At 42.5% G+C, this 24,652-nt stretch overlaps 2 protein-coding genes across 6 annotated transcripts in view; one reads left to right on the top strand and one right to left on the bottom strand.

Annotated features, from left to right (window-relative positions):
• Nucleotides 1-24,652, bottom strand: part of LOC112225787 (sodium-dependent neutral amino acid transporter B(0)AT2-like) — a 51,687-nt gene that overhangs the window by 25,747 nt on the left and 1,288 nt on the right. The window contains exons 1-2 of one of the 3 annotated variants that reach the window (XM_042316395.1): nucleotides 17,309-17,514; nucleotides 6,309-6,549 (exon numbers count right to left, since the gene is read on the bottom strand). In XM_042316395.1, the coding sequence (XP_042172329.1) occupies nucleotides 6,309-6,549; nucleotides 17,309-17,401 (334 nt within the window). In that variant the 5' untranslated portion in view covers nucleotides 17,402-17,514. Of the gene's footprint in view, nucleotides 1-6,308; nucleotides 6,550-14,845; nucleotides 15,189-17,308; nucleotides 17,515-24,652 lie in introns of those variants that run through there. The other 2 variants (XM_042316396.1, XM_042316397.1) reach the window with 2 other exon arrangements.
• The window catches only part of LOC112238429 (epidermal growth factor receptor kinase substrate 8-like protein 1), a 29,336-nt gene continuing 23,838 nt past the window's right edge, over nucleotides 19,155-24,652 (top strand). The window contains exon 1 of one of the 3 annotated variants that reach the window (XM_042316399.1): nucleotides 19,155-19,340. The gene's annotated coding sequence lies outside the window, so the exon portion shown is untranslated. The remainder of the gene's footprint in view (nucleotides 19,341-24,652) is intronic. The other 2 variants (XM_042316398.1, XM_042316400.1) reach the window with 2 other exon arrangements.

Genomic DNA, 24,652 nt, shown 5'->3' with positions numbered 1-24,652 from the left:
ATTCTAGAATATTGTGAGTCAGTGGGAACATTGTGTTTGTGTGTGATAAAGAGGAACTGACAACAGACATGTTTTGGTACTGTGAGACCAAGGACAGGAGATAACGTTCCTCCACCAAGGGAGGAACAAATGCGCTTGTAGACTTGTAGGTGCTTGTAGGAGTTCTATAAAAGGCTATGCGCATTATATGATTTTTAGAGCTCTCATGAATAAACTACAATGAACCTTTTGCATAAGCTGAGTCTTGGCCTAATTATTATTAAACCCAAGGTCTTACAAACCGTGGGAATTAGTCAAAGCTTTAATAATGGTTAGTTATTATCATTGGGATTGAAAATTCTCGTGACAGTTATATTATTCAAGATTCAATGGCTATATACAGTAGGGAGAACAAGTATTTGATCCACTGCTGATTTTGCAGGTTTTCCTACTTACAAAAAGCATGTAGAGGTCTGTAATTTTTATCATACAATGTGATTTACTAGATTTTTGTTTTAGATTCCATCTCTCACAGTTGAAGTAATTAAGTAGCATTTTATTGCATGACATAAGTATTTGATCACCTACCAACCAGTAAGAATTAAAGAGAAGGTCATGTGGTCTGATGAGACAAAAATAGAGCTTTTTGGTCTAAACTCCAATCGCCGTGTTTGGAGGTAGAAGAAGGATGAGTACAACCCCAAGAATACCATCCCAACCGTGAAGCATGGAGGTGGAAACATCATTCTTTGGGGAAGCTTTTCTGCAAAGGGGACAGGACGACTGCACCGTATTGAGGGGAGGATGGATGGGGCCATGTATCGCGAGATCTTGGCCAACAACCTCCTTTCCTCAGTAAGAGCATTGAAGATGGGTCGTGGCTGGGTCTTCCAGCATGACAACGACCCGAAACACACAGCCAGGGCAACTAAGAAGTGGCTCTGTAAGAAGCATCTCAAGGTCCTGGAGTGGCCTAGCCAGTCTCCAGACCTGAACCCAATAGAAAATCTTTGGAGGGAGCTGAAAGTCCGTATTGCCCAGCGACAGCCCCGAAACCTGAAGGATCTGGAGAAGGTCTGTATGGAGGAGTGGGCCAAAATCCCTGCTGCAGTGTGTGCAAACCTGGTCAAGAACTACAGGAAACGTATGATCTCTGTAATTGCAAAGAAAGGTTTCTGTACCAAATATTAAGTTCTGCTTTTCTGATGTATCAAATACTTATGTCATGCAATAAAATGCAAATTCATTACTTTAAAATCATACAATGTGATTTTCTGGATTTTTGTTTTAGATTCCGTCTCTCACAGTTGAAGTGTACCTATGATAAATATTACAGACCTCTACATGCTTTGTAAGTAGGAAAACCTGCAAAATCGGCAGTGTATAAAATACTTGTTCTCCCCACTGTATCATGAATTGATAAGTCCCAAAATGTATGTAGCAATCGCAGATTGACCCTTTAAGATACAGAATCTCTACATCTGAGGCATAACTTTGTAAGAGTTGAATGCAGATGGAGCTAGATCGAGAATGAATGGGGTTAGCGAGAGAGAGATATTGAAAATATATTGATTTTTTTTCATTTAACCTTTATTTAACTAGGCAAGTCAGTTACCCCGAGTTACCCCGGCCAAACCCTCCCCTAACCCCAACGACGCTGGTACCATTGTGCATGCCTTACGGGACTCCCAATCACTGCAGTTTGTGATACAGCCCAGGATCGAACCATGGTCTGTAGTGACGCCTCTAGCCCGTTGCGCCACTCAAGAGAAAGAGACTGAATGGGGTTAGAGAGATAACAGATGGAAAAACAAGAGTGAAGGAGTCAGGGGAGGGAGAGATGCAACAATGGAATAAAGTAGAGAGGGTGAATGGGGTTAGAGAGATAACAGATGGAAAAACAAGAGTGAAGGAGTCAGGGGAGGGAGAGATGCAACAATGGAATAAAGTAGAGAGGGAAAAAGAGAGAGAGAGAGTGAATGGGGTTAGACAGAGAACAGATGGAAAAACACGAGTGAAGGAGACAGGGGAGGGAGAGATAAAACAATGGTATGAAGTAGAGAGTAAGAGAGAGAGAGAGAGAGGGAGGGGGACGAGTTAGAGAGAAAGAAACCTACTTCTTCAAAAAGTATCTGAAAGTGATGGTTCTAGTCCCCCAGCATAAAGTCTGAAAGTGATGGTTCTAGTCCCACAGCATAAAGTCTGAAAGTGATGGTTCTAGTCCCGCAGCATCAAGTCTGACAGTGATGGTTCTAGTCCCACAGCATCAAGTCTGATAGTGATGGTTCTAGTCCCACAGCATCAAGTCTGATAGTGATGGTTCTAGTCCCACAGCATCAAGTCTGAAAGTGATTGGTTCTAGTCCCACAGCATAAAGTCTGAAAGTGATGGTTCTAGTCCCACATAATAAGGACTGAAAGTGCTGGTTGTAATAATAATTAGTGATAAAACGTTTGTTGATTCATTCAGTTTTTTTTGTATTTTATTAGGATCCCCATTAGCTGTTGCAAAAGCAGCAGCTACTCTTCCTGAGGCCCACACAAAACATAATACAGAATGAAACAATACAGAACATTAATAGATAAGAACAGCTCAAGGACAGAACTACATACATTTTTTAAAAGGCACATTGATACGTAGCCTACATATCAATGCATACACACACACTATCTAGGTCAAACAGGAGAGAGGCGTTGTGCCGCAAGGTTTTGCTTTATCTGTTTTTTTAAACCAGGTTTGATGTTTATTTGATCAATATATGATGGAAGTTTCATGCACTAAGGGCTCTATATAATACTGTAGGCTTTCTTGAATATGGGGACTGTGAAAAGACCCCTTTTGTGGCATGTCTGGTGGGATAAGTGTGTGTGTCAGAGCTGTGTGTAAGATTACGCAAACAATTTGGGATGTTGACTACGCAAACAATGGTTCTTTTAAAAAGAAGAAGTGATGCAGTCAATCTCTCCTCAACTCTTAGCCAAGAGAGACTGGCATGCATAGCATTTATATCAGCCCTCTAATTACAATTAAGAGCAAAATGTGCCGCTCTGTTCTGGGCCAGCTGCAGCTAGGGGGCAGTATTTTCATTTTTGGAAGAAAAAAAAGAAAAAAAACCATTCCCGTTTTAAACGGGATATTTTGTCAGGACAAGATGCTAGAATATGCATATAACATATAACAGCTTAGGATAGAAAACACTCTAACGTTTCCAAAACTGTAAAGATATTGTCTGTGAATATAACAGAACTGATGTTACAGGCGAAAGCCTGAGAAAAATCAAATCCGGAAGTGCCCCAGGTTTTGAAATCGCTGCGTTCCAATGAGTCCCTATTGAACTGTGAGTATGCTATGAACCAGCTTACGCTTTTTACGTATTCCCCCAGGTGTCTACAGCATTGTGACGTAGTTTTACGCATTTACGTTGAAGAATAGCCGTAGGCGGCCACATTGCATAAGTGGTCACATGGTGGCTCCGAGAGAGATTCTCGCGTAAAATACAGAGGTAGCCATTACTCCAATCGGTCCTAATGAAAAACGAATTGTCCCGACGGATATATTATCGAATAGATATTAGAAAAACACCTTGAGGATGGATTATAAACAGCGTTTGCCATGTTTCTGTCAATATTATGGAGCTAATTTGGAATATTTTTCGCCGTTTTCGTGACTGCAATTTCCGGTCGATTTCTCAGCCAAACGTGAAGAGCAAATGGAGCTATTTCACCTACAAAAATAATCTTTTGGGAAAAAATGAACTTTGACTATCTACCTGGGAGTCTCGTGAGTGAAAACATCCGAAGTTCATCAAATTTAATTTGATTGCTTTTCTGATTTGTGACAAGGTTGCCTGCTGCTAGCAAGGTATAATGCTATGCTAGGCTATCGATAAACTTACACAAATGCTTGTCTAGCTTTGGCTGTAAAGCATATTTTGAAAATCTGAGATGACAGGGTGATTAACAAAAGGCTAAGCTGTGTCTCAATATATTTGATTTGTAATTTTCATGAATAGCAATATTTTCTAGGGATATTTATGTCCGTTGCGTTATGCTAATTATTGTCAGGCGATGATTACGCTCCCGGATCCGGGATGGGGAATATCAAGAGGTTAACTAGGTTTTTCCTTGCAGCACTGGACCAAACGACTGGACAATAATCAAGATTAGACAAAACTAGAGCCTGCAGAACTTGCTTTTTGGAGTGTGGTGTCAAAAAAGCAGAGCATCTCTTTATTATGACTAGACCTCTCCCCATCTTTACAACCATTGAATCTATATGTTTTGACCACGACAGCTTACAATCTAAGGTAATGCTGAGTAATTTAGTCTCCTCAACTTGTTCAAAAGCCACACCATTCATTATCAGATTCAGCTGAGGTCTAGCACTTAAGGAATGATTTGTACCAAATACAATGCTCTTAGTTTTAGAGATGTTCAGGACCAGAACAAACAGACAGCAACTCTTTATTAAGGATTTCAGTGAATTCATTAGCTGTGGTTGCTATATAGCCGTGGATGCATATATGTTTGAATCATCAGCATACATGGACACACATGCTTTGTTTAATGTCAAAAATAAAAATAGAAAAGAGTAGAGGGCCTAGAGAGCTGCCCTGCGGTATACCACACACTTTACATGTTTGACATTAGAGAAGCTTCCATTAAAGAAAACCCATTGAATTCTATTAGATAGATAGCTCTGAATCCACGATATGGATTCCATAACACATACGTTTTTTCAACAACAGGTTATGGTCAATAATATCAAAGGCTGCACTGAAATCTACAGCTCCCACAATATTATTATTATCAATTTCTTTCAACCAATCATCATTCATTTGTGTCAGTGCAGTACATGTTGAGTGCCCTTCTCTATAAGCATGCTGAAAGTCTGTTGTTAATTTGTTTACAGAGAAATAGCATTGTATTTCATCAAACACAATTTTTTCCAACAGTTTGCTAAGATCTGGCAGCAAGCTTATAGGTCTGCTGTTAGAACCAGTAAAGGCTGCTTTACCATTCTTGGGTAGCGGAATGACTTTGGCTTGTCTCCAGGGAAAGACTTTCCTCTAGACTCAGATTAAACATATGACAGATAGGAGTGGCTATAGAGTCAGCTACCATCCTCAGTAGGAGTGGCTATAGAGTCAGCTACCATCAACAGTAGGAGTGGCTATAGAGTCAGCTACCATCCTCAGTAGGAGTGGCTATAGAGTCAGCTACCATCCTCAGTAGGAGTGGCTATAGAGTCAGCTACCATCCTCAGTAGGTGTGGCTATAGAGTCAGCTACCATCCTCAGTAGGAGTGGCTATAGAGTCAGCTACCATCAACAGTAGGAGTGGCTATAGAGTCAGCTACCATCCTCAGTAGGAGTGGCTATAGAGTCAGCTACCATCCTCAGTAGGAGTGGCTATAGAGTCAGCTACCATCCTCAGTAGGAGTGGCTATAGAGTCAGCTACCATCCTCAGTAGGAGTGGCTATAGAGTCAGCTACCATCCTCAGTAGGAGTGGCTATAGAGTCAGCTACCATCCTCAGTAGGAGTGGCTATAGAGTCAGCTACCATCCTCAGTAGGAGTGGCTATAGAGTCAGCTACCATCCTCAGTAGGAATGGCTATAGAGTCAGCTACCATCCTCAGTAGGAGTGGCTATAGAGTCAGCTACCATCCTCAGTAGCTTTCCATCTAAGTTGTCAATGCCAGGAGGTTTGTCATTATTGATTGATAACAATAATTTCCCCACCTCTCCCACACTAACTTTACAAAATTCAAACTAAGTTAACCAACTGTTCCCTGGGCACCAAAGACGTGGATGTCACATTTCAGTTGAATGCATTCAGTTGTACAACTGACTAGGAATCCCCCCTTTCCCCCTTTATTTGTGTATTTATGTCAAATATGTCAAATAATTCAGGAATAGCTGCTAAAAGGGTTCTTCGGCTGTCCACATAGAAGAACCCTTTGAAGAACCCTTTTTGGTTCGAGGTAGAACTTTTAGGTGTCATGTAGAACCTTTTAGGTTTTATGTAGAACCCTTTCCACAGAGGCTTCTACATGGAACCTAAAAGGGTTCTCCTATAGGGACAGCCAAAGAACCCTTTTGGAACCCTTTTTTGTAAGAGTGCATGTAAAGTTGCCTTATGGAATTTGAAATATACCATTCTCTCCCTCTCCCTCTCCCTCTCTCTCTCTCTCCCTCTCTCTCCCTCTCTCCCTCTCTCTCTCTCTCCCTCTCTCCCTCTCTCTCTCTCTCTCTCTCTCTCTCTCGCTCTCTCTCTCTCTCTCTCCCTCTCTGCCCCTGTCCTATAGGGCCCACAGGGTGAGACTCACCTCCTCCGTTCTGATGGCAGAGGTAGGGGAACCTCCATACGTTCCCCAAGCCCACGCTGAAGCCCACCTGAGCCAGTACATACTGCAGCTTGCTGTCCCACGCCGGGCGGTCGTCTGCATCCCCAGACGACGCCATGCCCCCGGAGGTCCCCTGCACTCCCAAGTCCAGGAGCTCCGCTTCCGACCGACTCGCTCCCATCCTAGTGCCCTCCTCATCGCTAGGCAATGGAGGCTTCTCCATCTAGACAAAGGAAACGAAGAACAGGTGTCCCAATAGAGATAGGTGTGTGAGTGTTTGTGTGTGTGCCACATTGGTTTCTTTTTACATTTTACATTTGAGTCATTTAGCAGACACTTATCCAGAGCGACTAACATTATATATTATGTTAGCTGTTTGGGACAACCACATATCACAGTTGTAAAGAATATTTGAGCAAAGTCAGTGGTAGTAAGACCAGACTAGTGCAGGTGTTAGAGCAGGAAAGGCAAGGGGGCCTCTTCACAGGCCTGCTAGATATCAAATCAAATCAAATTTTATTTGTCACATACACATGGCTAGCAGATGTTAATGCGAGTGTAGCGAAATGCTTGTGCTTCTAGTTCCGACAATGCAGTAATAACCAACAAGTAATCTAACTAACAATTCCAAAACTACTGTCTTATACACAGTGTAAGGGGATAAAGAATATGTACATAAGGATATATGAATGAGTGATGGTACAGAGCAGCATAGGCAAGATACAGTAGATGGGATTGAGTACAGTATATACATATGAGATGAGTATGTAAACAAAGTGGCATAGTTAAAGTGGCTAGTGATACATGTATTACATAAGGATGCAGTAGATGATATAGAGTACAGTATGTACGTATGCATATGAGATGAATAATGTAGGGTAAGTAACATTATATAAGGTAGCATTGTTTAAAGTGGCTAGTGATATATTTACATCATTTCCCATCAATTCCCATTATTAAAGTGGCTGGAGTTGAGTCAGTGTCAGTGTCAGTGTGTTGGCAGCAGCCACTCAATGTTAGTGGTGGCTGTTTAACAGTCTGATGGCCTTGAGATAGAAGCTGTTTTTCAGTCTCTCGGTCCCAGCTTTGATGCACCTGTACTGACCTCGCCTTCTGGATGATAGCGGGGTGAACGTGCAGTGGCTCGGGTGGTTGATGTCCTTGATGATCTTTATGGCCTTCCTGTAACATCGGGTGGTGTAGGTGTCCTGGAGGGCAGGTACTTTGCCCCCGGTGATGCGTTGTGCAGACCTCACTACCCTCTGGAGAGCCTTGCGGTTGTGGGCGGAGCAGTTGCCGTACCAGGCGGTGATACAGCCCGCCAGGATGCTCTCGATTGTGCATCTGTAGAAGTTTGTGAGTGCTTTTGGTGACAAGCCGAATTTCTTCAGCCTCCTGAGGTTGGAGAGGCGCTGCTGCGCCTTCTTCACGATGCTGTCTGTGTGAGTGGACCAATTCAGTTTGTCTGTGATGTGTATGCCGAGGAACTTAAAACTTGCTACCCTCTCCACTACTGTTCCATCGATGTGGATAGGGGGGTGTTCCCTCTGCTGTTTCCTGAAGTCCACAATCACCTCCTTAGTTTTGTTGACGTTGAGTGTGAGGTTATTTTCCTGACACCACACTCCGAGGGCCCTCACCTCCTCCCTGTAGGCCGTCTCGTCGTTGTTGGTAATGAAGCCTACCACTGTTGTGTCGTCCGCAAACTTGATGATTGAGTTGGAGGCATGCGTGGCCACGCAGTCGTGGGTGAACAGGGAGTACAGGAGAGGGCTCAGAACGCACCCTTGTGGGGCCCCAGTGTTGGAAGTCCAGTACCCAGTTGCACAGGGCGGGGTCGAGACCCAGGGTCTCGAGCTTGATGACGAGCTTGGAGGGTACAATGGTGTTGAATGCCGAGCTGTAGTCGATGAACAGCATTCTCACATAGGTATTCCTCTTGTCCAGATGGGTTAGGGCAGTGTGCAGTGTAGTTGAGATTGCATCGTCTGTGGACCTATTTGGGCGGTAAGCAAATTGGAGTGGGTCTAGGGTGTCAGGTAGGGTGGAGGTGATATGGTCCTTGACTAGTCTCTCAAAGCACTTCATGATGACGGAAGTGAGTGCTACGGGGCGGTAGTCGTTTAGCTCAGTTACCTTAGCTTTCTTGGGAACAGGAACAATGGTGGCCCTCTTGAAGCATGTGGGAACAGCATACTGGTATAGGGATTGATTGAATATGTCCGTAAACACACCGGCCAGCTGGTCAGCGCATGCTCTGAGGGCGCGGCTGGGGATGCCGTCTGGGCCTGCAGCCTTGCGAGGGTTAACACGTTTAAATGTCTTACTCACCTCGGCTGCAGTGAAGGAGAGTCCGCATGTTTTCGTTGCAGGCCGTGTCAGTGGCACTGTATTGTCCTCAAAGCGGGCAAAAAAGTAGTAGTCTGCCTGGGAGCAAGACATCCTGGTCCGTGACTGGGCTGGATTTCTTCTTGTAGTCCGTGATTGACTGTAGACCCTGCCACATGCCTCTTGTGTCTGAGCCGTTGAATTGAGATTCTACTTTGTCTCTGTACTGACGCTTAGCTTGTTTGATAGCCTTGCGGAGGGAATAGCTGCACTGTTTGTATTCGGTCATGTTACCAGTCACCTTGCCCTGATTAAAAGCAGTGGTTCGCGCTTTCAGTTTCACGCGAATGCTGCCATCAATCCACGGTTTCTGGTTAGGGCTATGTCTCACATTATATACAATAAACAGTCAATAGACTATAAACATGGGACTTAATGTACAGGTTCTGATAGTGAGGGGGTGTCAATAGACTATAAACATGGGGCTTAATGTACAGGTTCTGATAGTGAGGGGGTGTCAATAGACTATAAACATGGGGCTTAATGTACAGGTTCTGATAGTTAGTTGGTGTCAATAGACTATAAACATGGGGCTTAATGTACAGGTTCTGATAGTGAGTGGGTGTCAATAGACTATAAACATGGGGCTTAATGTACAGGTTCTGATAGTGAGGGGGTGTCAATAGACTATAAACATGGGGCTTAATGTACAGGTTCTGATAGTGAGGGGGGGTGTCAATAGACTATAAACATGGGGCTTAATGTACAGGTTCTGATAGTGAGGGGTGTCAATAGACTATAAACATGGGGCTTAATGTACAGGTTCTGATAGTGAGGGGGTGTCAATAGACTATAAACATGGGGCTTAATGTACAGGTTCTGATAGTGAGGGGGTGTCAATAGACTATAAACATGGGGCTTAATGTACAGGTTCTGATAGTGAGGGGTGTCAATAGACTATAAACATGGGTCTTAATGTACAGGTTCTGATAGTGAAGGGGTGTCAATAGACTATAAACATGGGGCTTAATGTACAGGTTCTGATAGTGAGTGGGTGTCAATAGACTATAAACATGGGGCTTAATGTACAGGTTCTGATAGTGAGTGGGTGTCAATAGACTATAAACATGGGGCTTAATGTACAGGTTCTGATAGTGAGTGGGTGTCAATAGACTATAAACATGGGGCTTAATGTACAGGTTCTGATAGTGAGGGGGTGTCAATAGACTATAAACATGGGGCTTAATGTACAGGTTCTGATAGTGAGGGGATGTCAATAGACTATAAACATGGGGCTTAATGTACAGGTTCTGATAGTGAGGGGGTGTCAATAGACTTTAAACAAAGGTTGTTTCCGCACAGACTCTGTTATTTGTCTGGTACTTGTTTTTCACAGCTGGGGACTCGATGGGATTCAGTCCATCCATTTTATGTTACAGTATCAAATAGAAGCTGTTACAGTATCAAATAGAAGCTGCTACAATATCAAATAGAAGCTGCTACAATATCAAATAGAAGCTGTTACAGTATCAAATAGAAGCTGTTACAGTATCAAATAGAAGCTGTTACAATATCAAATAGAAGCTGTTACAGTATCAAATAGAAGCTGTTACAATATCAAATAGAAGCTGTTACAGTATCAAATAGAAGCTGTTACAATATCAAATAGAAGCTGTTACAATATCAAATAGAAGCTGTTAGCAGTATCAAATAGAAGCTGTTACAGTATCAAATAGAAGCTGTTAGAATATCAAATAGAAGCTGTTACAGTATCAAATAGAAGCTGTTACAATATCAAATAGAAGCTGTTACAGTATCAAATAGAAGCTGTTACAGTATCAAATAGAAGCTGTTACAGTATCAAATAGAAGCTGTTACAGTATCAAATAGAAGCTGTTACAATATCAAATAGAAGCTGTTAGAGTATCAAATAGAAGCTATTACAGTATGAAATAGAAGCTGTTACAGTATCAAATAGAAGCTGTTAGAGTATCAAATAGAAGCTGTTACAGTATCAAATAGAAGCTGTTACAATATCAAATAGAAGCTGGTAGAGTATCAAATAGAAGCTGTTACAATATCAAATAGAAGCTGTTAGAGTATCAAATAGAAGCTGTGGTCTCCCTCTGTTACCATGAGCAGCAGATATATCAACCATGATCTCTCCACCACTGCTCTGTGTTCTGGTGATAAAACCAACTGCCAACTGAACCCACCCTGGATTCTCCACACCGGGGAACCACATTTACACCACTAGTCTCCTGTCCAGGGGATGTACTTGAACATCAAGCTGCCTCATGCTACAGAAACAGGCTCCTATGAGGCGTTCTGACTCGCAGAGGCCAAGGCTTGTGCAAGGTTATTTACTATAGTGACCTCCTTGGCACAGGGGCACGGCTAGTATCATCTGTAAGAGTGGAGAAGAACCTAGCTGCAGCCAGATAGAACAGGTAGTGTCTCTCTCTCTCTCACACACACACACACACACACACACACACACACACACACACACACACACACACACACACACACACACACACACACACACACACACACATACAACATACAACAGTGGAGGCTGGTGGGAGAAGCAGTAGGAGGACAGGCTCATTGTAATGGCTGGAATGGAATTAATGTGACAGAGTCAAACATGTGGTTTCCATTGGGTAAATCTATTCTGACAAGTGTGACTCGAGGGTTACATTGGTTTACAGCAGGAGGAGGGGTATTGTAATGGATCCACACTACTACTGGCAGGAGTTACCACAGAGTCATTCTACTATGGGAATAGGGAAGCTATTTGGAGCACCTTACTAGATCTGCTCTGAGCTGATTGGTTTACAATAGCCAATACACTCTGGTTAAATTGTTAGATTGACTATTAGGCTACATTTACATTTTAGTAATTTAGCAGACACTTTTACAGACACTCTTACAGTTAGTGCATTCATCTAGGTACATTCAGCTGGCTACATTCAGCTGGGTACATTAATCTAGGTATATTAATCTAGGTACATTAATATAGGTACATTAATATAGGTACATTCATCTGGGTACATTAATCTAGGTACATTAATCTAGGTACATTAATATAGGTACATTCAGCTGGGTACATTAATATAGGTACATTCAGCTGGGTACATTAATATAGGTACATTCATCTAGGTACATTCAGCTGGGCACATTAATCTAGGTACATTAATCTAGGTACATTAATCTAGGTACATTCAGCTGGGTACACTCAGCTGGCTACATTAATCTAGGTACATTCAGCTGGGTACATTAATCTCGGTACATTCAGCTGGGTACCTTCAGATGGGTACATTCAGCTGGGTACATTAATCTAGGTACATTCAGATGGGTACCTTCAGCTGGGTACATTAATCTAGGGACATTCAGCTGGGTACATTCATCTAGGTACATTCAGCTGGGTACATTCATCTAGGTACATTAATCTAGGTACATTCAGCTGGGTACATTCATCTAGGTACATTCAGCTGGGTACATTCATCTAGGTACATTCAGCTGGCTACATTCATCTACATCAGCTATCACCAGTCAGTGCTTAGTAAGAGAGGACAGGTATAGACAAGACTATAGGTTGTATACTGGTTTAGAGTCTGTTTAGTTGTTGTTATCATCGTTGTTGTTGCTGCTGTTTTTTGAGGGTCCATTTTGTTGTTGAGACTCAAATCAAATCAAATGTATTTATATAGGCCTTCGTACATCAAATGATATCTCAAAGTGCTGTACAGAAACCCAGCCTAAAACCCCAAACAGCAAGCAATGCAGGTGTAGAAGCACGGTGGCTAGGAAAAACTCCCTAGAAAGGCCAAAACCTAGGAAGAAACCTAGAGAGGAACCAGGCTATGTGGGGTGGCCAGTCCTCTTCTGGCTGTGCCGGGTGGAGATTATAACAGAACATGGCCAAGATGTTCAAATGTTCATAAATGACCAGCATGGTCCAATAATAATAAGGCAGAACAGTTGAAACTGGAGCAGCAGCACGGCCAGGTGGACTGGGGACAGCAAGGAGTCATCATGTCAGGAGACTCTCATGTTGATGTTGCTCATTTCAATTTAAACTCCCAAGGAGGTATTGAAGGAGAAGTCCTACACAGGTTAGACTTTAGTACTCAACTCCAAACAGCTTTGTCATTCACTCTTTCAACACATCACCCCTTTTGACTCCTCTAGTTCTCTGTCTTTCTTCTCTCTCTCTCGCTCTCTCTCTGCCTCTCTCTAAATATAGCTCACCTCTAATTCTACCTCTTCACCCCTAACCCTCTGCCCCCCATAGTGGTTCAGTGTCCAGAGTTGTTTTGAGCTACTGGTCAGTGAAACACTGTGTCTGTGAAGAGAGAACATGGAGTCCCTGGTCATTTTGGGCTATTTAAAAAAAAATATATATATTATTTAACCTTTATTTAACTAGGCTACTGGTCAGTGAAACACTGTGTCTGTGAAGAGAGAACATGGAGTCCCTGGTCATTTTGGGCTATTTAAAAAAAAAAATATATATTATTTAACCTTTATTTAACTAGGCTACTGGTCAGTGAAACACTATCAGTAAAGAGAGAACCTGGCGTCCCAGAGAGCCACACACACCCAAAGTGTTATGTTAAATAAATACACACCCAAAGTGTTATGTTAAATAAATACACACCCAAAGTGTTATGTTAAATAAATACACACCCAAAGTGTTATGTTAAATAAATACACACCCAAAGTGTTATGTTAAATAAATACACACCCAAAGTGTTATGTTAAATAAATACACACCCAACACTCGATTTGTAAAAAACAAACTGTGTGTAAACAGCGATTCTCAGACTGGGTCATAATAAACCCCACGCTTCCGGTCAATAACTCAGTTGCAGTTATATGAATGTATTTGTCAGTGAGAGAAATCTGAAATAAATAATACTACATGACGTTTTGTTTGGCAACAGCTTTGACCAGAGCCCTATGGGACAAACTAACACTACAGGTACATTGTAATGGAGATGATATGCTAACTAAACTCACCAGTGCATCATAATCCTGTGGATCTATTGTAACTGTATAATGTGTTATAATGAGAATGGAAACTTTACTAGCATGTGGTTGTTTACCTTTTAGTTCAATAAGCAAAGTGCATCATAGCAAGATCCATCCACAGACTGAATGTCAGTGATCTACAGACAATGGCACTGTGAAAACCCTACACTGGTTTAAATACTATTTATTATGTTGCAGTAAGTAACATATTTCCAACCTCAACAGAAACCCTGTACATGTTTAGATTTGGCAAGACACTTGGAACAGACACACAGACAAAGACGGACACAGACCAAGATGTGTGTACGATTTTCTGTTGTCTAAGAATATTTCCCAGTCCATTTTCTTTTCAGAGCATGGAAATGTCTCTTTTTATTTCCAACCCAAACGAAAAACGAAGTGTTTCTTTCCAGCCTTAACAAACTACTTTCCAAAATGAGTTTGGGTACTGGATCTTCAAGTCACCTTGGGAACAGCATTGTTTGGCGTAAACTCTGATCTTTGTCGGGTTATAAAAAGGTTGCTAGCCTACTTATTTCCCTGATGAGGTCCTATAGTCCTACACTTTCGCTGCACAGAAAACTGTTTATAGGTTGAGACAAACTGACAACAATGTAAAAATGTACATTTAAACAATCCTTTATGCATATGATTATGAAATGGTCCTGAACTCCTCATAAAGAACGTCATAAAATGTAATAAAAGTTGCATGATCCCTACATAAATAGCCCATATATATATATATACATACAGCGTGTTTACATAGGTCAGGGCATTAAAATAGAAATAGGACAGAATAAATTAATTATAATAACATGAATATTACACAAATATTACTACCCCGAAGTGAAAAGAAACAAACTGAATTGCTGCCAATCGGGCTATTCCTTAAGTAATAGTACACATTTTTCAAGTGAGAAAATAACCTACACGCAATTGTCATAAAACGGAAAACATTTTAAAATATGTAAAAGGTTAGACAAAGGTCGCTATGTAGGCATGATGCCATTAAGGTTAGAACGCAAGGAAGAGGGGGGTTCTGTGTAAAAGAAAATACGCTTTTAAAACCAAGTCTCACATGCAAACAGCGCATGAGTGCATCAACCTAACAAGGGATTCAATAACGTTCTCAGTGGTAATATTGAACATACCATGGTGTGTCCTCTACGTCGCGCTGTGCACTTGGGGGAGTAGTCTCTGACGTCGGACAACTTCTCACTGCCAGTCTTGGTCCGTTACCCCAGCAGAACGAGAACCTTTGTCTCTAAATTACGTCTGGGTTGACGCAAATAATAACGAAGGGTTCTCTGGAGCGCTCAACTTGATCATTGCTATTCGGAATCCTATACAAAACTTCACAGGCGCCACGTTGTAGCAGTGTAAGAAGCATGATCTGTCGATCTTGCCAAGATATCAAGAAGACCAACTCCCTTCGTCTTTTGATTGGCTCTGGTCTCCCTTCACAGTCCCTCCCTTCACAGCCCCTATAATATTACAAAATACACACAGGGCCGATATCAGTGGTTCGCTTGAGATTGGTTTCTTTAGTTAGCTGCATGTTGACCGAAGTGTTTGAAATACATGCCACAAATTCGCAACAAATTGCATTTGGTGTAAAGTCATTTTCATGTCAAGTGTCCTTTTTTAGGAACTGTAGGAGAGACAACCGTTGTAGCCTAGTGCATGACTATAAACAATCAATTCAGCTTTAAAAGATAATCACTATATTTTTTATTAATGAGAAAATATCTTATTCATTAGGCAGCGTCGACATGACAGCGTTAATCTGAAATTGTTACTGTATCTTTAGGTATTTAAGACCCTGCCTACTTTATATACTTAGTTTTTGACTTACTCTTAGGTGTTAAATGAACTCTTCACAAGTAGCACTATTGAATGTTGAATGACATTCCAATAGTGGAAATCGACTGGTCAGTTCATATTTAATAACTTTATCCACAGTGGGGAGCTCTAGGTTAACACATGGTATTTCATGAGCTCATCCTGAAAACACACACATGCACATGCGCGCACACACACACACAAATGGGTGTCCGGAGTGTGTTTTGACTTTTTTAAACCTTTTTTTATTAGTTAAGCTAGCTACAGAGAGCTTTACACCTGCCCAAAGGGGGATGATGAGATAGGATATGATATACCCCCCCCGTGTGAAAAACCCGGCACCTTTTTTTTATCAGTTAAGCTAGCTACAGAGAGCTTTACACCTGCCCAAAGGGGGATGATGAGATAGGATATGATATACCCCCCCCAACGTGTGAAAAACCCGGCAGCATTGCAGTTCTTGACACAAACCGATGCGCCTGGCAGCTACTACCGTACCCTGTTCAAAGGTACTTAAATATTTTGTCCACTCTCTGAATGGAACACGTACACAATACACATCTCAATTGTTTCAAGGCTAAAAAATCCTTCTTTAACGTGTCTCCTCCTCTTCATCTACACTGATTGAAGTGGATTTAACAAGTGACGTCAATAAGGGATCATAGCTTTCACCTGAATTCACCTAGTCAGTTTATGTCATGGAAAGAGCAGGTATTCATAATGTTTTGTCCACTCAGTGTATTTTATTGTCCCAACGGAGAATTTGTCTTGGACAACTAAAAATGACTGCTACTTCTACATAGAATAGATAAATAGATAGAATTAAATCTTACAGCACACAATAACATGACCATCCATCCTCATCTCTACCCACACAATAACATCACCATCCATCCTCCTCTCTACCCACACAATAACATCACCATCCATCCTCCTCTCTACCCACACAATAACATGACCATCCATCCTCCTCTCTACCCACACAATAACATCACCATCCATCCTCCTCTCTACCCACACAATAACATCACCATCCATCCTCCTCTCTACCCACACAATAACATCACCATCCATCCTCCTCTCTACCCACATAATAACATCACCATCCATCCTCCTCTCTACCCACACAATAACATCACCATCCATCCTCCTCCATACCCACATAATAAGTTAATTAATTCATGCCAAGGTAAGGCTGTGAGTTGGTAGCACCATGACTGTCTAAGCTCCAGTTCCACTGTTGTCATCCTTATGTACCACTAGACTCCAATACCAAAACCATATGGTCTGGTTACCACTAGGCTCCCTTACCAAAACCATATGGTCTAGTTACCACTAGGCTCCCTTACCAAAACCATATGGTCTGGTTACCACTAGGCTCCCTTACCAAAACCATATGGTCTAGTTACCACTAGGCTCCCTTACCAAAACCATATGGTCTGGTTACCACTAGGCTCCCTTACCAAAACCATATGGTCTGGTTACCACTAGGCTCCCTTACCAAAACCATATGGTCTGGTTACCACTAGGCTCCCTTACCAAAACCATATGGTCTGGTTACCACTAGGCTCCCTTACCAAAACCATATGGTCTGGTTACCACTAGGCTCCCTTACCAAAACCATATCCATATTAGTTCCTTTCACAACACATTAAGCGTGTTCCCTCTGGCCATTTCTCTACTATCACATATCTACAATACAAAATGAATGTGTACAGTACGTGTGTGTAGAGTGTGTCTTGTCATGTGTCTGTGTAAGTGTGTGTCTGTACCTTTGTGTGTGTCTCTTCACAGTTCCCGCTGTTCCATAAGGTGTATTTGTATCTGTGTTTTAAATCGGATTCTACTGCTTGTATCAGTTCCATGTAGTCATGGCTCTATGCAGTACAACCTGAGGACCTTGGCTGCTGTATCATATATTATCACTACTGTATATAGTTACTGTACTTGTTGTAAGTAATTAATGGAGACACACGTAACACGAATGCCTACACCACTGAAGTAACACCATTCTTCTGATACTATGCACCGTGTGACGTCTATGTGTGTGTGTGTGTGGGTGGGGATGTGGGTGTGACGTGTGTGTGTCATCCATAACCGGTTAGAGAGAGAGTGTGAGGCATTGTGGCAGACAGGTCAATGGATAGAGACTGAAGCTATGTGACTTTATGACCCTGGACAAACCAGCTCCACCAGAACACAGACACCATGACAGAATGATAGAGAGGGAGGGAGAGAGAGATAGAAAAATATATTTTGGGAGGGAGAGGGAGAGTGAGAGAGAGAGAGAGAGAGAGGAGAGAGAGAGAGAGAGAGGGATAGAGATAGAGAAAGAGATTTTGGGAGGGAGAGGGAGAGGGAGAGGAGAGAGAGAGAGAGGGGGAGAGGGAGAGAGGGAGGGAGAGAGGGAGGGAGAGAAAGAGATTTTGGGAGGGAGAGGGAGAGTGAGAGAGAGAGAGAGAGAGAGAGAGAGAGAGAGAGGAGAGAGAGAGGGAGAGAGAGAGAGGGAGAGAGAGAGAGAGAGAGAGAGAGAGGAGAGAGAGAGTGCAAGAGAGGGGGGGTGGAGAGAGATGAGAAGAAAAGCAGACTGTGAACCAAACACAGCCACACAGCCACACCACATGGATCTTATAGTATCTCACTGGAAGGTACAAGTCAGTTATGAATGGAGGAAAGCCACAAAGCCACCAAACCATGTCAGCACACAGACACAAGACCTATGAAACACAGACAGTGTTGTTTATACGCAGCATTATGTGGGTCATGTTTTGTAATGTGGGGTCAGAGGTTGACTTGAGGATTCTCCAGGTCCTGTCAGACCTACGAACACACAGGAGGCATATCTGACCTCAGTGATCTTACAGAGGAGGGATTGGAAATGTTTTAAAATGGACCAGCTTCAAAGGGTGGTGTAGAGGATCAATCAGATAAACCTGGTGAGGTATTGGAGAGTCAACCTGCAGGTCCCAGGATATGAAGGTGGCCTGCACAGCTGGCAGCAGGCTCAAATGATCACAGCCCTGGGACCTCCATCGACCCATTGCTTCCAGACCTGCAGGATGTGTGTGTCTGAGTTGTGAGCATAGAGATGTTTCTGTTCTCTGTAAGTTAACGAACAATGAAATACATCTCATCTTATTATCATCATGTATGAAAGGTGCATACGCACAAGAAAAGACTCCAAACCTTCGTGCTCCAGTTTTCCTTTTCCTGCAAAGGTGGATATTTATTCAATTTGAACTAGACAGGAAAGTATCTCCACAGAAACCTCAGACCATGTCCATACCTACACACAACTTCTACCATTTGAAGAATTGTACTGCAAGGCAATATCATTTTTTGAAAATGTAGGTGTTTGGTGACACTTAGGCATTCATTGATAACAACGGTACTAAGAACAGGAAAACATATTTAAACAGATGTGTTTTCCATTGGAGATTGCATGGCAGGGTTTATTTACATTTCTGAGATTCTGATCAGATCAACCCTTAGCACAGGCAACACCTAAGAGAACTGTGTCACAGAGAAAGTGTGTGTGAGTGTGTCTGTGAGAGAGAGAGAGCGAGAGAGAGAGAGAGAAAGAGAGAGGGAGAGAGAGAGAGAGCAAGAGAGAGAGAGAGAGAAAGAGAGAGAAACCAAGTGAGATTTGTGGAGAGAGGAAGGCTAGACTTGTTTTTCTCGTTCTCGCATATCTCCAGAAGGAGGGACAGACTGGTGTAAACAGAGCAGGATGTGACAGTAGACAGACAAGGCTGTTGGACTGGGCTGGAGGAATACACGCTACACGCAGACACACACCAAAAGGTACTCACAATTTCTATATGGATTATACCCTGTATGTGTGTGTGTGTGTGTGTGTGTGTGAGAAAGATGTAAAGACCATCATGAACAGTTTGGTGTGAGGTTAGACAGGACTGTCAGTCGTGTGTAGTTGTTGTGAATATAGACAAGGGGAGAGAGATAGAAAGAGAGAGAGAGATGAGCAGAGTAAGGACCAGTTAAACCAGGGGTGTCAAACTCATTCCATGGAGGGCCTAGTGTCTGCTGGTTTTTGTTTTTTCCTTTCAATTAAGACCTAGACAACCAGGTGAGGGGAGTTCCTTACTAATTAGTAACCTTAATTCATCAACCGATTACAAGGGAGGAGCAAAAATACTCGTCCCTCCGTGGAATGAGTTTGACATGTGAGTTAAGGTTAATACATTGTTAAAAGGAGCAGGGTATCTTGACAGTGCCCTTTAGAGGCAGACTGTCTGATCAGAATTATAGAAACATATTTTGACACATGGTTTTCTTTAAAATACATTTTTTAAATCAGCCTTATTGATTTCAATAGAAGAAGTCAATATCAGGAAAATAACTTGGATTATGGATTTGGTCTATGATGTCATTGCACTGAATCTGTCAGTGACCCACACACAGACATGCACACACATTGGAATGCTAAACAGCATTCTCACTGTCAGCTGAGGGAATGTGACAATGTGACACACAACTCAGGCCTCTTCCTGTTTTTTGTTGTTGTGTTTTTATTTTACAGTAGAGTTGGTAGTAGAGGGATCTCCATCTTCCACCGTTTTCACTTAATGAAACATGGTCTTCAATATGGACCACAATGAGCTAAATGAAGTGTATTCCTGCTGGGCTGGAACGAACACACATTCCCAGTAGCTATTCAGGACTGGAGTGACACATATTTCATTTCACACAGCATGTTTCTATCAACTGATAATAGTGGCGCAGAGTTCTAAGGCACTGCATCTCAGTGCTAAAGGCGTCACTACAGACCCTGGTTTGATCCCGGGGTGTATCACAACCGGCCGTGATCGGGAGTCCCATAGGGCGGCGCACAATTGTTCCAGCGTTGTCTGGGTTAGGGGAGGGTTTGGCCGGGGTAGGCCGTAATTGTAAAATAAGAATTTGTTCAAAACTGACTTGCCTAGTAAAATAGAAAATATGAACACCTCACGGTATTTAAAAAGTCAGTTGGTGATTTATGTTGTCACGGGTGTATGTACTGTATGTGGAAGAGTTTACTGGAGATAAGTGAGATGAGAACCGCTACAATCTCATGTGCCATCTACTGCCGTTGTGCCCTTGACCAAGGTACTTCATCCACAAGGCAGTTTTTGTTTTACTTTTGTGCTGATGCACTTTTGACCTGACTTTCTGCAATATATTTGTAATGGCCAATGCGTTATGCATGTCTCTGTTAAGCATTGTGTTGTCATAAGACAACCAACTGTATTTCTCTTCTTAACTTTTCTACCTTTTGTATTCTGACGGGGCAGTTACACTGTTGCCCCCTGTTGGTGAGATCTGACGGGGCAGTTACACTGTTGCCCCCTGTTGGTGAGATCTGACTGGTCAGTTACACTGTTGCCCCCTGTTGGTGAGATCTGACTGGGCAGTTACACTGCTGTCCCCTGTTGGTGAGATCTGACTGGGCAGTTACACTGCTGCCCCTGTTGGTGAGATCTGACTGGGCAGTTACACTGCTGCCCCCTGTTGGTGAGATCTGACTGGGCAGTTACACTGCTGCCCCTGTTGGTGAGATCTGACTGGTCAGTTACCTTCTGCCCCACATGGTGGTAGTCTGACTGGGCAGTTGCCTTCTGTCCCATGGTGGTGAGTCTGATGGTTGTCCTGCCTTCTGCCCCACATGGTGGTAGTCTGTGGTTGTACTGTCTTCTGAATCACATGGTGGTAGTCTATGGTTGTCCTGCCTTCTGAATCACATGGTGGTAGTCTATGGTTGTCCTGCCTTCTGAATCACATGGTGGTAGTCTAAGGTTGTCCTGCCTTCTGAATCACATGGTGGTAGTCTATGTCAAAGCTTGCTAGTGAGAGCTTCCCTCCCCCATTTGGTTATTGCACAGTTGAAGTGCTGATGTTTGCATAAAGTTGGGAATTTTTGGGGGGTTGCAAGTTCTAGTCACCAAAGGTTAATGTCAAATGCGCTACAACCTGCCTCGGATTGAATCTCTGTCCTAATCTAAATCCTAGTCCCTACCTCTTGATTTAATCTCTGTCCTAATCTAAATCCTAGTCCCTACCTCCTGATTTAATCTCTGTCCTAATCTAAATCCTAGTCCCTACCTCCTGATTTAATCTCTGTCCTAATCTAAATCCTAGTCCCTACCTCTTGATTTAATCTCTGTCCTAATCTAAATCCTAGTCCCTACCTCCTGATTTAATCTCTGTCCTAATCTAAATCCTAGTCCCTACCTCCTGATTTATTCTCTGTCTGCATTGTCGGAACTAGAAGCACAAGCATCTAAAAAATTTGATTTGATTTGATTTATGTCTTGATTGAATCTCTGTCCTAATCTAAGTGCTAGTCCCTGTCCTAAATTGAATCCTGTCCCTACCTCCTGATTTAATCTCTGTCCTAATCTAAATCCTAGTCCCTACCTCCTGATTTAATCTCTGTCCTAATCTAAATCCTAGTCCCTACCTCCTGATTTAATCTCTGTCTTAATCTAAATCCTAGTCCCTACCTCCTGATTTAATCTCTGTCCTAATCTAAATCCTAGTCCCTACCTCCTGATTTAATCTCTGTCCTAATCTAAGTGCTAGTCCCTACGTCTTGATTGAATCTCTGTCCTAATCTAAGTGCTAGTCCCTACGTCTTGATTGAATCTCTGTCCTAATCTAAGTGCTAGTCCCTACGTCTTGATTGAATCTCTGTCCTAATCTAAGTGCTAGTCCCTACGTCTTGATTGAATCTCTGTCCTAATCTAAGTGCTAGTCCCTACGTCTTGATTGAATCTCTGTCCTAATCTAAATCTGTCGTTCTGCCCCTGAACAGGCAGTTAACCCACTGTTCCTAGGCCGTCATTGAAAATAAGAATTTGTTCTTAACTGACTTGCCTAGTTAAATAAAGGTAAAATAAAAAAATACAAATAAAATCCTAGTGTAACGGTTCTCTTTAGTTGAAGGAGAGGCGGACCAAAATGCGGCGTGATGATGATTCATGTTTGTTTAATAAAGGAAAACTATACATGAATAAACAACAAAAACAATGAAATGTGAAAACTCAAAACAGCCCTATCTGGTGCAAAACACAGAGACAGGAACAATCACCCACAAACACACAGTGAAACCCAGGCTACCTAAATATGGTTCCCAATCAGAGACAATGACTAACACCTGCCTCTGATTGAGAACCATATCAGGCCAGACATAGAAATAGACAAACAAGACAACCAACATAGAATGCCCACTCAGATCACACCCACCCTGACCAACCAAAACATAGAAACATACAAAGCAAACTATGGTCAGGGTGTGACACCTAGTCCCTACCTGTTGAGCCATTACAGACCTGAAGGAAGTGGATCAGTGTAGATCAGGGATGGGTAACTGATGGGGGTGGGGCCACAAAAAAACTGAACTCATCATGAGGGACTACAGTTGCTCTTAGGTCTGCCAACATCAATATATTATATGTTTTTAGTTAATTTCCTGCAATTCTGCATATTTTGCCATGGGGAGTAGATAAAATTAAAATTAGATACCTGGTCGCTAGACTAATTTATTGATATGTAAAATTGCGTGACTAAGATCTCCTCTGCAAAAACGTCAAAATTAACAGATGACTATTTTGAGGAAGTGAATTCTGGCTACAGGGTCTCAAAATGGACAAACAGTACTATTGACACTTTTTTCTCGTTTTTCAAGCAAAAGTATTTTGGGGAAGTATGCAAGCACACTCGGACTAGCCACCAGACGAACTGAAGCATGCTGACGTCTTAAGGAATATAACAAAAAGACTTATTGATGGCATCACCATTACACGTATTCATTGACCTGGCCAAGGCTTTCGACTCTGTCAATCACCACATCCTCATCGGCAGACTCGATAGCCTTGGTTTCTCAAATGATTGCCTCGCCTGGTTCACTAACTACTTCTCTGATAGAGTTCAGTGTGTAAAATCAGAGGGCCTGTTGTCCGGGCCTCTGGCAGTCTCCGTGGGGGTGCCACAGGGTTCAATTCTTGGGCCGACTCTCTTCTCTGTATACATCAATGATGTCGCTCTTGCTGCTGGTGAGTCTCTGATCCACCTCTACGCAAATGACACCATTCTGTATACTTCTGGCCCTTCTCTGGACACTGTGTTAACAACCCTCCAGACGAGCTTCAATGCCATATAACTCTCCTTCCGTGGCCTCCAATTGCTCTTAAATACAAGTAAAACTAAATGCATGCTTTTCAACCGTTCGCTGCCTGCACCTGCCCGCCCGTCCAACATCACTACTCTGGAAGGTTCTGACTTAGAATATGTGGACAACTACAAATACCTAGGTGTCTGGTTAGACTGTAAACTCTCCTTCCAGACTCACATCAAACATCTCCAATCCAAAGTTAAATCTAGAATTGGCTTCCTATTTCGCAAGAAAGCATCCTTCACTCATGCTGCCAAACATACCCTTGTAAAACTGACCATCCTACCGATCCTTGACTTCGGCGATGTAATTTACAAAATAGCCTCCAGGACCCTACTCAATAAATTGGATGCAGTCTATCACAGTGCCATCTGTTTTGTCACCAAAGCCCCATATACTACCCACCACTGCGACCTGTAAGCTCTCGTTGGCTGGCCTTCGCTTCATATTCGTCGCCAAACCCACTGGCTCCAGGTCATCTACAAGACCCTGCTAGGTAAAGTCCCCCCTTATCTCAGCGCACTGGTCACCTTATCAGCACCCACCTGTAGCACGCGCTCCAGCAGGTATATCTCACTGGTCACCCCCAAAACCAATTCTTCCTTTGGCTGCCTCTTCTTCCAGTTCTCTGCTGCCAATGACTGGAACGAACTACAAAAATCTCTGAAACTGGAAACACTTATCTCCCTCACTACTGCACCTGTACATAGCCCATCTATAATTTAGCCCAAACAACTACCTCTCCCCCTAGTGTATTTATTTATTTAGCTAATTTGCACACCATTATTTCTGTCTCTACTTTGCACATTCTTCCACTGCAAATCTACCATTCCAGTGTTTTACTTGCTATATTGTATTTACTTTGCCACCATGGCCTTTTTTTTGCCTTTACCTCCCTTATCTCACCTCATTGGCTCACATTGTATATAGACTTGTTTATACTGTA

Source organism: Oncorhynchus tshawytscha, unplaced genomic scaffold (assembly GCF_018296145.1).
Source record: "Oncorhynchus tshawytscha isolate Ot180627B unplaced genomic scaffold, Otsh_v2.0 Un_contig_1223_pilon_pilon, whole genome shotgun sequence".
In the NCBI taxonomy this organism is placed as follows: domain Eukaryota; kingdom Metazoa; phylum Chordata; class Actinopteri; order Salmoniformes; family Salmonidae; genus Oncorhynchus; species Oncorhynchus tshawytscha.
This window is presented reverse-complemented; position numbering and strand designations above follow the sequence as displayed.